At 41.4% G+C, this 17566-nt stretch overlaps 2 protein-coding genes across 3 annotated transcripts in view; one reads left to right on the forward strand and one right to left on the reverse strand.

Annotated features, from left to right (window-relative positions):
- abl1 (c-abl oncogene 1, non-receptor tyrosine kinase) overlaps positions 1-12188 on the forward strand; it is a 37028-nt gene extending 24840 nt beyond the window's left edge. For both annotated transcript variants that reach the window (XM_015027555.1, XM_015027557.1), the window contains 10 exons: positions 3611-3775; positions 4358-4653; positions 6577-6849; positions 7044-7128; positions 7830-8007; positions 8430-8614; positions 8777-8929; positions 9013-9102; positions 9207-9332; positions 10079-12188. In XM_015027555.1, the coding sequence (XP_014883041.1) occupies positions 3611-3775; positions 4358-4653; positions 6577-6849; positions 7044-7128; positions 7830-8007; positions 8430-8614; positions 8777-8929; positions 9013-9102; positions 9207-9332; positions 10079-11754 (3227 nt within the window). In that variant the 3' untranslated portion in view covers positions 11755-12188. The remainder of the gene's footprint in view (positions 1-3610; positions 3776-4357; positions 4654-6576; positions 6850-7043; positions 7129-7829; positions 8008-8429; positions 8615-8776; positions 8930-9012; positions 9103-9206; positions 9333-10078) is intronic.
- Positions 12189-15631: 3443 nt separating this feature from the next.
- The window catches only part of rab14l (RAB14, member RAS oncogene family, like), a 15018-nt gene continuing 13083 nt past the window's right edge, over positions 15632-17566 (reverse strand). Inside the window, exons 7-8 of the mRNA XM_015027562.1 lie at positions 17424-17454; positions 15632-16585 (exon numbers count right to left, since the gene is read on the reverse strand). Coding sequence (XP_014883048.1) covers positions 16408-16585; positions 17424-17454 — 209 coding nt within the window. The 3' untranslated portion in view covers positions 15632-16407. The remainder of the gene's footprint in view (positions 16586-17423; positions 17455-17566) is intronic.

Raw genomic sequence — 17566 nt, forward strand, 5'->3', positions numbered from 1 at the left:
AGCTCTTGCAGAATAAGATGCATGTAGTTCATTGTCCAAATCAGAAAATATTATCAGATGGGATTTTACAGGTGGTCAGGTATGTGTAATTGATCAAAATGACAAATCTCTCGAAACAAAAGTGGAACTTACAAATAGGCTTGATCTTGATATTAATTTTAGACCACATCGCCCAGCTCTAAATGAAACATCTGGGATCTTATCCCAGGTTTACTGCCGATGAGTGGTAGTGCCATACCGTGGAGTTGTTGGAGGGACTGGTGCACTTCAACAGGAAGGAAGAACTTGAAATGGAATCATTAAGACAATATTTAAAGAGCCAACCCAGACTTTGTCAGCCAAGAACCTGAAGCTTGGGCACAAATGTGTCTGTCCAGTGAACTGTGACCTTAAGCATACCAGCAAGTGACTTGTGTAGTTGTCTAAGGATAACATAGACAGTTTTTAGGGGTGGTTTTCACAAATCCCACATCTCAATGCCATAGAAGGTTTGTTGGTAGAGCTGATTAGTGAACACGATGGTCTACAAACTCCACTTGATTACATCAGTTCTGTCTGGAGAAAATTGGCCAACTCCATCTCGTGGAAGGATACCCAAAATGTTTAATCCAAGTCACCAGTTTTTAAGACTGTTCTGCCAAATACCAAGGAAATAAATGAAAAATTCTTAATGTGAACAAAGTAAATTAAATATTTTTAGCAAATGGTATATCTGTATATCTTAAATATGAAATAAAATCAAAAGCAAGTTACCAATGTAGGACCCACCAGGTTGACTGCCGATCTTTAAGATTAAAGTTTTAGATCTCTTTCACCTTGTTCTCTTCCCTCACTCTTACTGCGCCGTCATTGCTCTGAAGTTTTTACAAGCTTCACACTCGTTTAATCATTTTGACGGTCATCTCAGAAATGAAGCCAATTCATGCTGTAATTTTCCCTCTTCACAGCTCCACAGAGCTTTAGTCTGATCAAGAATTATTCTAATTTGTTTTCCTTCTTGATTCCCTTACGGATTTCATTTGTCACCTGATTTTTCTTTTTCATGTGTGTTTTATATGGGCTAGAAAGCATCAGTGTGCTTTTTTTCCCCCCCTTGCATGAAGAGCTGCAATAATTGAGGCCTTTCAAGTGCATGTGTGTGGCTATTGCTGCTCACACTTAATGACCTGGCTATGCTTTCAGTAGGTTAGTCATCCTTAATTTCAGATCCACATCTTTTTTCTTTTTTTTTTTTTCCTGGTTGCTTTTTTTACGCAGCACCGTTGCTGCTCTCATCTGTTTGTAATTTTATTATACTTTCTTGAACGTACCACTGAGTTAAAATGCCATCTCATATATTGAAAAATTATTATTTTAAGCAAGTATTACCCAGCTTTCACCTTTAGAGACATGTTTTAATGTATTAATTAGGACTTTCTGAGCTTTATTTGTCCATGACTGAGTATTGTTGCTCCAGCATCCACCAAGACACAAAAATATGGCATTTTCAGAGTCTGGATCAAATATTTAGTCTTTTCCTTGAAGCAAAATGGCATGTTATGATCTAAAAAGAACCTCGTAATGGGTCTAGATTCCTTGTCTTCCAAAACAGGGATTCCTGCAACTTGTCAACAATGTCATGTGATAAACTGTTTGGCTCTTCACTCTCCCAGAGTTGTGCAACACTTTGGTGTCTGCTTATTGTTTAAGATCTTGAAATCCATGCTATGTCCATCGGTAGTCGACTTGCGCAGTTCAAGCTTGAGCTCAGATCTTGATGTTCAGGTAGCCGGGTCTTAGTATGTTTATAGAATAATATTTAACTATAATCTCATTCGTGCAACTCCTCTGTTTTATTTTTTATTTTTTATTTTGCTGAATCTTCAATCAGCCCTCTGCTTTAAATTGCAGCTGTATTATCAAGATGCACATTCGTGCCATGTCTTGACTAATGTCGAGTCATAACGAGTATTAATCAAGAACCATAGGCTACTAATAAGGGTTGGACATGTAATAAGAAAACAAAAGTGGCAGTTGTTAGACATTCAAAGTCCTGTGTGATCTAGATCAGCTGATTGTACTGAAAATATATATGTAGCATCCTGAAGTGGTTTGACCATTACATACTTTAATTTGACCACTAAAATTTAGGTTTTTCAGACAGAAATGAATCCCTCTGGCTCGGCTCTGACTTCTGTAATTGGGGAAGGAATTATAATATCATCACTCTGTGGAGTTCTGCTTGAATGTCATTATGTGGTATTGTGGTTGTTCTTTTAGACTAATGTGAAATATTTCCCTTTGCAGTTGAAGTCAATGTCTCAATCACTTGTGTCAGATCACAGGTGTTTGATCAAAGACATCAGGGTTTCTGTAAAAGTCTTTTATTGAGTTATCTTCATTTTAGGCCTTGAAACATCTCAAATGTCCGTATTTTTGATCATATCTTTTATATTTACTTGCATATTAAAATGCTGTCATTTCCATTCCCCTTTCTATTTAATTTGACAGAAATGTCCTAGTAGCAATTATTTGCTTTTGTAATTTTGGTTTGACAAAACTATAAGGCCCATGATGCAAAGCCGCATTTTGGCCTTTTCCACAAATCAACAAAAGAAATCTGTTTATGAAAACAAAATCAAAATTGCTACCTTCCCTACTGTTCCTTCAGCAGTGTTTGTATTGTAGATCTGGCTTGGAAAATGAACTTGTTTAATTCTTATCATATTTTCTGTCGTGAACTGATTGCAGCACTCTGCTACAGAAATCCTGTCTTACACTCTGCTATCAGGGTCATGTTCAATATGAACACCAGTTTGGTCATTTTTCATTTTTACTTTCTTTTTTTTTACATCTGTGACCAACAACCGTTTTGCATCTTCACATTTATCCATCAGTTTTTACCAGTCTAACATGACCTGTGTTTGACTCTTTATGCTGAACGTGATTTTCACGTGAGGCTAATGCTCATCCACTTCACAAAGATCCTGAAAGCACTTCTGGGAGTATTATTCTTATGGGCAGAAGTGAGTTTACTGTCTACATATAGATCTTACAGATACTTAAAAATGAGATTGGTCCGTTCAAAAAAAAAAAAATCACATGTTGCAGAGGCATGAACAATGACGAGGGATGGCTTAATCCCACAGAAGCATCTCAGCTGGGGATTTTCTTGGAAGTCGTCTCTGAACACTTAAGGGAAGCTGAAACTGATGTAGAAAAGATTAAAGAGCACAATAAAAAAGTGTTTTCTAGGCATGATCCCAAAGAGTTCACATTGAGCATGGCTTACTACAGGGTTTTCTAAGCTTTTCCACACCACAAACCCCCCAAACAGCTACAAAATGTGTAAAGAAATATAGACTTTTATGGTGGTGTTCTTTCCCTTTTATTAACTCTTCAATAATTATTACATTCATTTAGCATAAATGCTGCTTCATAACTTCTTATTTTAGATGGCTATGAGTTTGTTTTTTTGTTTGTTTGTTTTTTTTTTGCAGCAAAACTGCTGGATGTCTGTCTTGTCAGAAACTTGCCCATGTCACATTTCTTCATGTATTTCTGATATTTGTAAATATTTCCACCAACCTGTGTTTTTTTTTTTTTTTTTTTTTTTTTTTTCCCCCCGCAGAAGCTCTACAGAGACCAGACTTTGAGGGTCAGGGTCTGTCTGAAGCGGCTCGCTGGAACTCCAAAGAGAACCTGTTGGCAGGACCTAGCGAGAATGACCCAAATTTGTTTGTTGCACTCTATGACTTCGTAGCAAGTGGTGACAACACACTAAGCATCACTAAAGGTGTGAGGATTTTATTTATTTATTTATTTTTTAATTGAAAACCAAATTTACATATATAGAAAATAAGTAACAGTCTGGAAAAGTATGAGTTTTGTCCTTTGCATTATCATAATGCAGAATATTATCTGTCTACTGGCTTGAAATGGCAGGAGAAGCCAGTCACATTGTAGAAACTGGGTCTGTAGCGTTGTGACTACATCTGGGAATCACCTTGTTTGTGTCCCTTCTGTTATTCTTTGTTCTCAGTTCACTTCCTGAAAATGTTCAGACATATATGGGCTTTTTTTTCCACTGAGCCTTCTGTAAAACAATGCTACAGATGGACTACACAGACAAATGCAGGAAGGAAGGAGGGACTGTAGCCACTTGAGTAAACAAGAAAATGTCTGCACTGTTCTTGAGCAATAATGCTGATAATGCAATCATTTTATTTTGATAATGAAACACTGAAGCTGGTAGCCTTCCTTCCTTTCTTCCTTGTGTTTTTCAGCTTGTCTACTATTATCTAAGAAAGCTGTAAACACGGCTAAGGTTGACATTCTCTAAACATTTTGGTTCTTCTCACTCTCTTTGATTGAGCAGGGGAGAAGTTGCGTGTGCTGGGTTACAACCACAATGGTGAGTGGTGCGAGGCTCAGACCAAGAATGGCCAGGGTTGGGTGCCATCCAACTACATCACTCCAGTCAACAGCCTGGAGAAGCACAGCTGGTACCACGGCCCCGTGTCACGCAATGCTGCCGAGTACCTGCTTAGCTCGGGCATCAACGGGAGCTTCCTGGTCCGGGAGAGCGAGAGCAGCCCCGGACAGAGGTCCATTTCCCTGCGGTATGAGGGGAGAGTCTACCATTACAGGATTAACACTGCGTCAGATGGCAAGGTGGGAACCACTGGAGACGCGCACGCTTTAAAATGTACTTGCAGTTAAAGTTTCAAATCCAATCTTGACTGCTCATTCTCAAAAATACCTCAGAGTGACAGAAATGAAGCAAAGAGTGGGCCAAAATTCCTCCACAGCGATGGAAAAAGATTCAAAGGCAGTTTTTTTTTTTTTTTTTTTGTAGTGGCTTGGTGGTGGCTGTTGATGCCTAGGGTGGCACAACCTTTTCTTAGGTTTTGGAAGGTTTTCACTTTTTGACATTAGAGCCATGTTGGTTTGGATAGTTTTTTCCACCTTTCATAAAGGAAATCATAAATTTGCTCTTTGTTTACTCGGGTTATCATCATTAACCCGAGTAAACAATAATATCATTATCAATAATATATTTGTTATTGCTTAAATACATTTTTACAACACCAAATGGCATAATGGCATCATTTGATGTATTCTCACTGAACCATTGATGGTGTCCTATCTGTCCTGTTGCATTGTTGCCCTTTTCCCCTAGTATTAGTCAGAAAAACGCAAGTAGGAAGTTATAAAAGGAAGGGCTTTTACTTGTCAGTTCTGAGTAGCAACAGCATTGCAGATCTTTTTACCTTGATTTAGTTCCTACAAAGGAAGGATTTAGCAGCATCCTGCTTGCACAATCTTATGTTCTACCAGTCCTTCCTGTACTTAGTAAATATGCAAAGCTTCCTGCAACTATATTTAAAAGATTACTACCTCGTTGAGAGAATTAAATTTAATGCTCCTAGTGAGAGTTATTTACCTAGAGATCATTTGGTGACCAAGAGTTTATTCTTAACTAGTCCTTATTGTTGGAAACATAAAATGGCTTTTTTTTTATATAGGCAGTGAAAGACTTTGATAAATTTCTGAAAACAAAACAATTTTCAATGTTGGCGAAGAACAGGAACCTCTGATTTAGTAGATAATAGTTAAAAATTTGTATCCTTTGTTCAACATGTTTGATTAGGAAATGTCAGTCGCTTGAAAATTCCACAGGATATTTTTTTAACATAAAACTATCTATAGAGGGCTATGTGGGTAAAGACTGACTGAAATTCTTGGTATGAGATTTCCTCAAGAACTCCCATCATTTTTGCATGCGTCACCTTCCTGTCTGTGATGAAGCGAGGTGAGAAAGCTTCAAGAACTCCAGCTATGACAAGAATGCCTCCGACCGCGACCGTGCGTCGTGTAATAAGCACCAAACGCACGAGGCCCGACTTGGGCTCTGACTCCCATGCTGAGACATGCTTTACGCAGACAGATGCAGCAGAGTATGTACGCTCACTCATGAAAAATGCAAATGCACAAACACAGACCGAGAAAAGCAGGCACATCCACAAGGTTCCCCATTCTCATGATGGTTTTCCATCATCCCTCTGAGCTGGAAGTCAGAAGTCTGGTATGGTGGACTTCCCCAGTAACTGAAGATTACATCAACAGCTCTGAGACGGCCTCTGTACCTCTGTATTTTTGCCAGTTAAGTGTTTTTTATTCTTTCCTCTGTATTCCCTTAATTTATGCACTCAAGGCTATTAACATAAAGTAATGCACAAGGAAACTATTTTTAGTATTATGCAACAGTGGAATAATGGAAAAGTCTGTCTACTGAGCCTTGACCAACACACTTCTGTCCACCAGCTTCCTGATGAATGCCTTGCTTGGGACTCACCAAGATCATAACTTTTCCAGATATAACTGTTTCCAGCAATAGCTTAGCTTAACGTTTCCACACAATGTGTTTTAGCATTGGTCGTTTAATGAAAAGTTTTTGTTGAAATGTTAAAATGTTGCACCTAACTTTAATTTCTAAAATGTTTTTGTTAAACGTACAATAAATTAGTTCATTTTTTTCCCCCTAGTGTAATAAATAGACATTCACTGAGATGTGAAAACCCTGTCCTCCCCCAGCTCTACGTGTCGTCGGAGAGCCGTTTCACCACGTTGGCGGAGCTGGTGCACCACCACTCCACCGTGCAGGACGGCCTCATCACCACGCTGCATTACCCTGCACCGAAACGCAACAAGCCCACCATTTATGGAGTTTCTCCCAACTACGACAAGTGGGAAATGGAGCGCACTGACATCACCATGAAGCACAAACTGGGAGGGGGCCAGTATGGCGAGGTGTATGAAGGTGTCTGGAAGAAGTACAACCTCACTGTGGCTGTCAAGACACTTAAGGTTAGGTGAAAGAAATCCTTCTTATGCAAGCTCGTGGAAACATTTTAACTCCAGCATAATATATTAGGAGTGTGGCAGATATAATTCCTTGGTCAGGCTGAATAGTGCTGCCCTCTGCTGCCACAGAGACGCAACTACACTTTAATCCTAACTTTTTATTTTTCACTTCTTCCTTTATGGAAACAACTTTGTAGGAGGACACAATGGAGGTGGAGGAGTTTCTCAAGGAGGCTGCAGTTATGAAAGAGATTAAACACCCCAACCTGGTGCAGCTTTTAGGTATGTTTAAAACTGAGTTAACTATTTATTTATTTTTTTTTTTTATTAGATTTAAATGTGACAGACCAACACAAAGTAGTGGACAATTGTGAAGTGGAAGGAATTTTATTCAACAGACTGGTATATGTTTATATTTATCCCTCTTTATACTCTGCTACGTAAAGTAAAATCCAGTACAACCAAGTCATTTTTAAATTTGCTATTTAATTGCTGAGTATCAGTTTAACTTTTAGCTGTTTGTGGAAGACCCTAGAGGTTGGCTAGAGAATATTGGTGAACGAAACACATCTTGGAGATGGATAAAGACTCAAAATAGATCAGGGATACAGTTGTAGAGAAATTTAGAGCAGAGTTGGGTTAGAGAATAATATCCCAAACTTTCTAACTGAGAATTGTTTGATCTATCACCTGACGATTGCTTAAAAACTGACAGGGTACGCATAAGTATTATTAATAAGAGAAGCTGCCCAGAGGCCCTTTGCAACTGTGGAGTAGCTGCAGAGATTCACAGCTCAGGTGGGAGAGTCTGTCCATGTGATGGCTGTTATTGCACGCCATAAATTTGGCGTTAAATCTCAGTTTTCCACAAGCTGTGCAGAGCTGCGTTCCCCAGCCAGGAAAACGTAGCACTGCTAAACCAATAATGAATTGCTGGTTGAAATGTTAAGCTTCATCCAGCGTTTTGATTTTTGTACTTGCAGGTGTGTGCACACGTGAGCCACCATTTTACATCATCACAGAGTTCATGACGCACGGCAACCTCCTGGATTACCTGAGGGAGTGCAACAAAGAGGAGGTCAATGCCGTGGTGCTGCTGTACATGGCCACACAGATCTCATCTGCCATGGAGTACCTGGAGAAAAAAAACTTTATACACAGGTGACTATATTCCATTTGAATATCACGCATTTATCATGTACTTTGATGGAAACAAAAGAAAAACGTTTGTAATGTACTCAATAATTTTCCTTATTCTTGTGCAGTTCTGTAACTCTCGATGCATCACAGGGAAGCCATTGTTATTGTTCTGGCATGTTCAATATGCTCCTTTAGAAACTGCAAAGCATGATTTATGTTTTTTATGTTTTCAAACTGCACTTCAATTCTGGAGCCTGTCAAGACTCGGCTTATGACTCAATACCACTCCAAAAGTTGAAATCCAGCACCACAGCAGAAGAGAGTAGAGAGTGCTGCTTTCAGCTTTTCATTTTATCATTGTAATAATTTAGGTTTAGGATTATTTTTATTTCATTTTCTTAAAGTCACAAAGCTCCCTATTCCTCCTTGGTTCTGTCCCGCAGGGACTTGGCTGCCCGGAACTGTTTGGTCGGGGAGAACCACTTGGTGAAGGTCGCAGACTTCGGCTTGAGCAGATTAATGACTGGAGATACATACACGGCTCACGCCGGTGCCAAGTTCCCCATCAAGTGGACTGCTCCAGAGAGTCTGGCTTATAACACATTCTCCATAAAGTCTGACGTCTGGGGTAAGGTTACGCTCTCTTGAGCAGCAGTGGAATTTACTGCTACTGTTTAAATTTATTACACTGAAACATAGCAAATTTCCACTGTGGACTCTTTAAAGACACTTTTTTTATTTATATATATATTCTACCCAAGACAAAACTAACTAGTTTTTATTTTGTTAGCTTTCGGGGTGCTGCTGTGGGAGATCGCCACCTACGGCATGTCTCCTTACCCCGGCATTGACTTGTCCCAGGTCTATGAGCTGCTGCAAAGAGACTATCGCATGGAACGACCAGAAGGCTGTCCAGAGAAGGTCTATGAACTTATGAGAGCCTGTGAGTGCTGCAAGATCAATCTACAAACTGATGGCAAAGGTCTTTTGTTCTTTTCAGCTTTATTTACACTTCCTTCCTCTCAGGTTGGAGGTGGAACCCCTCAGAGCGTCCATCTTTTGCTGAAACACATCAAGCCTTCGAAACCATGTTTCAGGAGTCTAGCATCTCTGACGGTCAGTCTTCCTTCCTCATCATCTAAAGCACATTTTTTATTGTTTTTTTTTTCCCCCCCCAAGTGTAACTCTTCATGTTTTGTCAACTCTTTGCCAAATAATAGAGGTTGAAAAGGAATTAGGGAAGAAGGGGAAGAAGACATTAGGCTCCATCCAACAGGCTCCAGAGCTGCCAACCAAAACCAGGACGCTCCATAAGAACATGGAGAACCGGAACAGAGACAGTCCAGGTGGGATACATGCACAATGTAGTGCGTCCTTCCAGCTTGTTCATTACATATAATGAACAACAAAGATTGTTTAAGAAAATAGGAGTTAAAATTAACTACAAAATGAAAATAAGTCAAAATTTCATTTCCAGATGTCCACAGTTGTTTAATTTAGAAAACTTAAAATGATCAACTGATGAACTTGTATTTTTTTCAAATGTTGAACTTCTAAGACTTACTGTATTTACAATACAATAAATGTTATTGCATTGTAAATGTTAACTTTTCTGAAATAATTCATTGTTTTGTCTTTCAGTCCATCAAAGTATGGCTTAACTTTGTTATATTAAGTCCTTGTAAACGTATTGACGCACCTTTTTCAGTTCGTCACCTTTGAGGTGCTTAATATATTTGTTTAAGCACCACAGATAGGCATAGGCGAGGAAGTAACCTGATCGGTAAGAAATTAACTCCCATCAGCTGAGCTCATGGGGAAAAAAAACAACTTTTTGCACAACCGCCATGGCTCAGTTTATGGATGCTGAATCCATGAACAGGCCAGATTTTTTGAGAAGCACCTTCCATCTTTTGCCTCTTACAGCTAACAATTATACACTATGTAGCGGTCTGTCACATAAGCTCCCAATAAAATGCAGTAAAGGCTGTGGCTTTAATGTCCCAATGTAAAGAGGTTTAGGGGGACAAAGACTTTGGTCAGGCACAATATGCCACCAACCTTACACTGACCTATTTGTGCTGTTCCTTAGACCCTGTGGAACCCGAGGTGCCTGTATCATCGCCAATGCTCCCCAGGAAAGAGCGCCCTCTGCTGGACAATAACCTAAATGAAGACGACCGCTTAATCCCCAAAGATAACAAGACCCGTAATAGTTTTCTCAGTCGCATCAAGATCAAGAAAAAGAACGCACCAGCTCCGCCCAAACGAAGCTCCTCTTTCACCAGGACAGACATTTCCTTTGAGAGGAGGGTAGTGACTCCTGATCCCCGAGACGGTGACAACTTCAACAATGGTACATCGTTGTCTCTGAATGACACCACACATGGTGTCGAATCCTCAAAGTTCTTGGGAGGTAATAACAATGGGGCAGGAGGCATCAACAGTGGGGCTCCCAACTACCCGGGGTCTCTGTACCCCCGTAAAAAGGGCCCCCCCTCACTGCCAAGCCCGGGTAGCAAGGCGGCTACAACGCCACCCAGTGAAGAGGAAGGGGTTTCTAATTCAAACCGTTTCCTCTGGGCGTCCGTCATGTCAAACGGCCGAGACGGCACAGAGTGGAAGTCTGTGACACTCCCCCGAGACCTGGGCCAGCGCCACTTCGACTCCAGCACTTTGGGAGGGAAGCCGGCTCTGCCACGAAAGAGGACCAACGAGCAGAAAGGAGAGAGTGCCCGTCGAATGGGCACCCTGACCCCCCCGCCACGTCTTAACACATCATCGGATGTTTGTCCTGCCTTCCTGGGTAAAGACAATGATTCCAGTTCTGGTTCCAGTCCGCAAGCGTCGACACCCAAAGTGGTGAAGAGACCAGGCTTAGCGGGTCAGGAGACCTCCAAGACCAGCGCTCTCCAGGCAGAACTAAAAGCTAATGTGCTCCCTACTCTGGGGGCAGTGGGAGAGGAGTGCAGGCCTCGCAGGAATAAGCATGGTGTGGAGAACGCATCTTTAAGGGAGAGAAGCAAGATACATAAACCCAAGCCGGCTCCACCTCCACCACCCACTGGTCCCAAATCAGGCAAAATCCCACGAAGCCCCACTCAAGAATCCCCCGTATCCTCGCCCTCATCTTCACCTTCAGACATCAAATCTAAGGGCCTTCCTTTCATTTCAGACCCTCACCATACAACTGCTGCTAGTGACCAAGCCCGCTCAGCCTTCACTGAGGGGCCCAAAAAGGGGCCTTTGGGCTCCAAACCTCCAGCGATAAAGGCTTCTGCATCCGCCACCTCTGTGACCACTTCTTCTTTCTGCCAGACCCAGGGAGGCCCATCCTCCACCGTCACCTCCTCTGCCGATCAGAACTTATCTGCTTTCACCCCTATTGCCAAAACCCGATCGTCCCTCCGCAAGACCACACCCCGCCAAGGCAGCGAGCGCACGCCCAATTCGGCGGTGACACGCGAGATGGTCCTGGAGGGAGCCGAGCTGCTGCGTGCCGCCATCTCCCGCATGTCAGAGCAGACAGGCAGCCACAGCGGCGTGCTGGAGGCCGGGAAGAATCTGTCCAAGTACTGCATGAGCTACGTCGACTCCATCCAGCAGATGAGGAACAAGTTCGCCTTTCGAGAGGCCATCAACAACCTCGAGACTAGCCTGCGTGAGCTTCAGATCTGTCCCTCCGCCACAGGGGGCGCCAACGCGCAGCAGGACTTTACCAAGCTGCTGTCCTCTGTTAAAGAGATCAGTGACATTGTTCAGAGGTAGCGCCGTATAAAGCGCCAAGACGGGAAACTGATATGAACTTTGACACATGACCCTCTGAGAGCTGATGGGTGGAATGTGATTGAGAGGAGCCGTGTGGGCCGACACTACAGTTTTCTCCCACTTACTGACTCATGTAGTTGCCATAAACAGACTCAAAGGAAACAGCAACTTTGTATGCACATTGTCATCTTAGCCTTAATTAGGCTGTGGACCAATTTTACATCAATCATCTTTGAAATAATCATGTTTTACATATTTAATTTTTTGCCCCCCCTCCCCTTCTATCTCTTGACATTTTTATAAAAAGGCCTCTGATATATTATTTTATCATCTTCAGTGATGTTGTGATGTTGCTATGACAATTAATGAAATCCATACTTGCCTTGGAAAATATTTCCAGTTGTTTATCTGTTGTCAGCTTAAAAAAATTCAGAGAAAACCTGCGTAGATTGACTTTGTTCTACACGTTTTACTTGTTCGATCAGTCGTCACTGATTGGTTGCGTGCTGAAAGATGAGATTGTGTTGCTGTTTGTTGTGTATCGGTGCTTTTTGCAGTATTTTGCAGCCATTTGTGCCATAAAATAACAATGTGGAGAGAATGACCCTCTTGTCTCTCTTTGCTTCTCCCACCACTCCCGTAACATTTAGTTCTAGTTGAGGCCGTGTTACTGGTTAAAGCATGTTTGTATGGCTTTGGCTGAGTTCTGCCTTGTGCTTGAGAGTGGCTGAGTTGGTGTTTACTGGATATAAATGTTTGCAGCACCAAAAAAAAAAAAAATTTTTGGATCTGGGTTAATGATTCTCATCCCAGTGGATTATTTTTTTTTTTTTTTTTTTTTTTTTTTTTTACATTTATTCTCAGACTAAACTTTTTAAATTTATATGTATAAGGAGTTTTGATGCAATTTTTTTCCTCTCTGTGCCAGTGAAAACAGCCATTAGTAGCAGCCTGGCCTTGCTGTTGGATAACAGACCAACTCGGTGTTTCCCCGACAGGCCTCTGTTCCCGACACACGAGCGATTGTTGCAGAGGGCCTCCACCACCACAAAAAAATAAACACCCCCTTGGGAAACACTGGACTAAAATGTTAACGCGTCTGTCAATTGCTGTTTCAAAAAGACTGAAAGAGAGGTGGGGGGACCATTACAGACACTAACGTGAGACTCCACCGTAATTTTTTTTTTTTTTTCCCCCCCCCTTTATCTGAATCCCTGGAACATTTTCAGTATTTGTGCTGTAATCGTCTCATCCTCTGTGCCCTGCCTGACTGCGAAGCCTTTGGACAAAAGTCACCGCTGCCGGCCTTGACTTCAATGGTACTGTTGTTGCTTTTGTTAATTCCTCTTCTGTACCGAACATACCACTACTCTACTTTTGTGTCTAAGCCTCGATCACCAAGTTTTGTAAACAAAGTTTGCCTGTATTTGTAAATGTTTCCTCCTTTCTAACCTGGGTGCAATTTTTTTTTTTTTTTTTTTTTGTTGCAGTAAAATACAAAAGCTACTTGAAATATAAATCTGGGTGCGACTGTTTTTTATGGCTTCTTTTACCGAGTGAAAACGGCTTGATTTAGGAATGTTCCTGCACAACCAGAGGAAGATTGGAATTCAGGTATTTTCCAAGTTTAGAAAAAGAAACTTACCGACTTCCCTGTAATATTTACAGAGCTCTCTATCCATTATTCTGTTCCTCAATCCATCTTTCATTTCATGTTAATTCAGCCACTATCAGATATTTATTCATTCTTCCAGTCTTTTTATTTCATTTTTGAAGATTCAGAACTTAAAGCCTGCTCACTAGAGTCTCCAGCTACAGTTCTTATTTAGGAGCTAGTCTCCCGCAACTTTTACATTCTTCCCCAGTTGCAACACACCTGAATCAAATGAATGGCTCGTTACCAGGGATTTCCTGAATTTGATGGCACGGCCAGGAGGTAATTCAACAATTTGATTCAGGTGTGTTTAAGCAGGGTCGCACCTAAAAGTTCCTTGTCAACATCTCTTGAGGACTGGACTTGGTTTCCTTCTGCTCCAGAAAAAAAAGACGCAAAAGAAGGTGTTATAAGAACCCAGACAGAAACTGACGATAGTCAACGCTGGACTTTAAATGCATAATATCACTTTTTTGAGCTTTATATCATGTTATTTCCTCGTCAAAAACATACCAGGATGTTTGACAAATCCTTGAATCTTCATTGGCAGCCAGCGCCATCTTTCGTTCAGCTCCTCTTTGGGGGTTTAATCTGCCAGCATCCGCTTCAGAGCATCGCTCCCCCGCTCAGCTCCTTCAGGCTAGCAGCAGAGTTTGATATATTAACTATTTCTCAGTCCAACAAGCCAAAGTACGATGTAAAAGGCTTAATGGAGAGGTTGTTGTGAGGACATGACAAAGACGGGACTGTTGAAGCTTTTTTTTGGAAGAGACAGAGGCCTAATTTCAAAATACAAAGTCAAATTTGAGTTGCTTTAGATATGTAGAGTATTTTTTAATAACTTAAGGTAATGATGCTGCCCCTTTAATTTATCCATGTCAACATCTTAAAAAGGACACACACAGAGAGTCAGGTTATGTATAATTTATTTTTTTCTGACTAGAGTATTTTGTCATTAAAATCAAAATGTCAACATTTTAAAATCATATACACGCAAAGAACGCATTTAAATGTTAGCACAGCTTCTTAAAAATTTATACATATTTACTTGTTTTTGTTTTGCTTTTTTTATTATTTTTTTCCTTTTTACTTGTGGACAGACAAAGCAGGAAGTGGTCACTCAAACGGTAAAGAGATGGAAGGCGGGGAGAGAGAAAGGAAGCCCGCCCCACCCACGATGAAGAACCAATCCCTGCTCCCCAAAATAGTTAAGACAGTGACGTTCCCTCCCTCCGGCAGGGAGCAGCCTTGATGGGGTGGAAAAATAAAGCTGACCATGAACACAAACACGCCCCCGTTCTCTAATCTATACAGAAATGATGCAGAATTGCTGGCATAAATACAACCTGCATACCTCAAACCAGTTTCTCTCCCCCTCGTTGTGTCGGCTAACTCGGTAGTGTGCAGATGGGCAGGTTAATGGGAGACGGGGGCTTGTCCGGGTCTGTCCTTTACATACATTTATTAATAGAAACTATGTTACAGAATTTCCCCAAGCATGAATTACAGGCAACCCACTAGCACACCAACTGTACAGATCTTGGCAGAGCCACCAGATAAATTTCTGAAACCAAAGTACAGTAGCAAGGTCATCACCAGCAGTTAAGAAGCAAGATATATACAGCTGTTCAGTCAGGCGACTGCTATGTTACAGAGAAATTGTACTTGAAAGGAAGTAAACATTTTTGTTTTACAACTTCATGTTTCGAGTGGGGGACGCATGCTGCTTTGTGTTGGTTACATGAGGAAGACTAACAAGTCTCCAGATAAATCGGCTCTTCAGTGCAGCTTTGGGGGGGGGAAAAAAAAAAAAAAAAAAAGACCCAAATAATTGTGATTTAATGAGTGTAGAATGTAATAGTGATCCTAAAAGAGAAATTTTATTCAATCAGGGTAGCGTCAAGAACAAGTGCATCAAAAAAGAACTATAATAAGGCAACGATGACAAAACAAATGCTGGTAAAGACGTGTTGACATGATAGTGAGGGGAGAGTTTTGGGGGTCGGATGCATGAGGGCGGAGCTGAAGAAGAAAGTGATGGGAATTGTGATTAAAGTGACATCCGAGTCTAAAAAAAAAATGAAGGAAAAAGAAAGAAAAGGACATCCATCCAGCCAACTGTAATTCATTCCAGTTGGAAAACACCAAAAACTTTTTGCAAGATTTCAAAAGATAGCAATAAGAAGGCAATTCCTAACATTTATTGTGGCCATTTATTTTTTATGAGTTTCCTTCATTGCATCTCTCATGAGTTACTGAAAAAAATTACTTCTCTGCTAAGCAGAGGGAGAAAAAAAACAAAACAAAAAAAAACAACTACTCATACCATCTGGAGCTACCCGTGTGGCTGATTAATAAATTACTTTATGACCTCCTGCCCTCGCTCAAATGAAACATCTCTTATCTGCATGATGCGGTGAAAAGAATCGTAAATTTGAAGAGCTTGGGAATATCATTCAGATTCAATTTAAACAAAACTGATAAGTGGCGCGTCAAACTTCTGCAGTGTGTATATTTCATATTTATATATTTCTATAAAACCAAACATAAAAAAAAACAGTCTTGCTTTATTATCGATTGAACATTGAGTCTATCTAAAGTGTCAGTGACCAGTAACTCGTGGTGCCACCTACAAATCCTACTGATGGGAGGGAGGACGACTGAGCGGGGGGGTGGGGGAGGGAGCGGAACAGCGGCGTTATGGGACAGAAATACACGGACAGTTTTAGGACGAGTGAGACGGCAACAAAGAGAGAGACGGGCAAAAGGACGAGGGAGAGATGTAGTCCACACAGTCCAGCTCGGTCTGGCGTTAAGTCGATGTTCGCCCTGCCTTTCCTCCGCAGCCCTGCTCTCACACAGCTCCTGGTGCAGTGAGGGATGAACGTACGAAGGCGTCGGAATGGATGGAGGGGTTGCTCAAGGGAGGCCGGGCAGAACGGATAAAGAAGAAGGGAGGAACGCGGGCGGGGCGGAGCTGTGGGGCTTTTGCTTGGTCATTAGCAGCCGCAACCTTCCCTCTGGGGCTGGGGTTCACTGGTTAGCCGACCGCCCTGAGGCGCCGAGGGCTTGTGCTGCACCCCTGACTCGGCGGCGTTCAGGTCCAGGCTGCCATCTTGGATATTCTGGTAGATTTTCTTAGCGGCTTCAAGGAAGGCGTCCTCAACGTTTTCACCTCTGGAGAGAAAAGGTACAGTCACGTGAAGCCGAAAAGGCAAAATGCAGAAAAAGGTCAAGATCGCACAGGGTCTTTTGTCACATTACAACCACAAGCAATTTCATATGATCCACCAGAACCAGGAAAAGGAGAGCATCGTTGTGAAGTGGAAGGAAAAAGATGCGTGGTTTAATATTTCTCCTTCCTGTTCCTGACTGATTGCTGCGAAAGAACGGGAAAACTCGTACCACAAAAAAATAGAAGGTACTTTGGTCAGGTGATACCAGATTTTTACTTTTTTGACTTACTTACTGATGGATAACTAGTATGTAACACACAATTCCCATGGTAAAACACGGTGGTGGTGGCATCATGCTCTGGTCAGAGGTTGGGGAGGTAAAGATGGATGAGAGCTCAAAGCAATTCTGACTGAAAACTTTCTTGGTGCTGACTGAGGCTGACCTTCAGAAGAACAGTTTAGAATAAAGCAAACTCATGGGATGGAATGGTCCAGTCAAAGTCCAAATGAGCCAAATAAAATAGGAAAGATGTTCAGCGTTCACATATGTAAAGCTAGAAAAGATAGGAAAATATGAAATCGCAATATTGTCATTACTGCAATGAAATTAAGATGAGAAGTGTAATTAGTTATATAACCAACAAGCCACACTTTTCAGGTTTTTAATTTGTTATAAAGGTTCAAATGTATGTATGCATGCCGTTTAAACTCTTCCAAATCACATACTATCTCATTTATATCATATAATGTCCCAATAAGACACTGAAGTTTGAGGTTGTAATGTAACAAAAGGGCTGTGAACATTTTTGCAGTATCTCAAACTTTAAGGCAGTTCTTACGTTTTTGCACTGGCTTCCAGAAACAATAAACCTGAGAAACAGAAAGAAGGAATCATTAAAACGTATTACCAAATCCACCTACCAACTCCTCACGCATCCCATCTTTAATGGAGCATATTTATCCTCCCCCCCCCCCCCCCCCC

The sequence above is a fragment of the Poecilia latipinna genome, unplaced genomic scaffold (assembly GCF_001443285.1).
Source record: "Poecilia latipinna isolate Pla-1442-1.1 unplaced genomic scaffold, P_latipinna-1.0 Scaffold103, whole genome shotgun sequence".
In the NCBI taxonomy this organism is placed as follows: domain Eukaryota; kingdom Metazoa; phylum Chordata; class Actinopteri; order Cyprinodontiformes; family Poeciliidae; genus Poecilia; species Poecilia latipinna.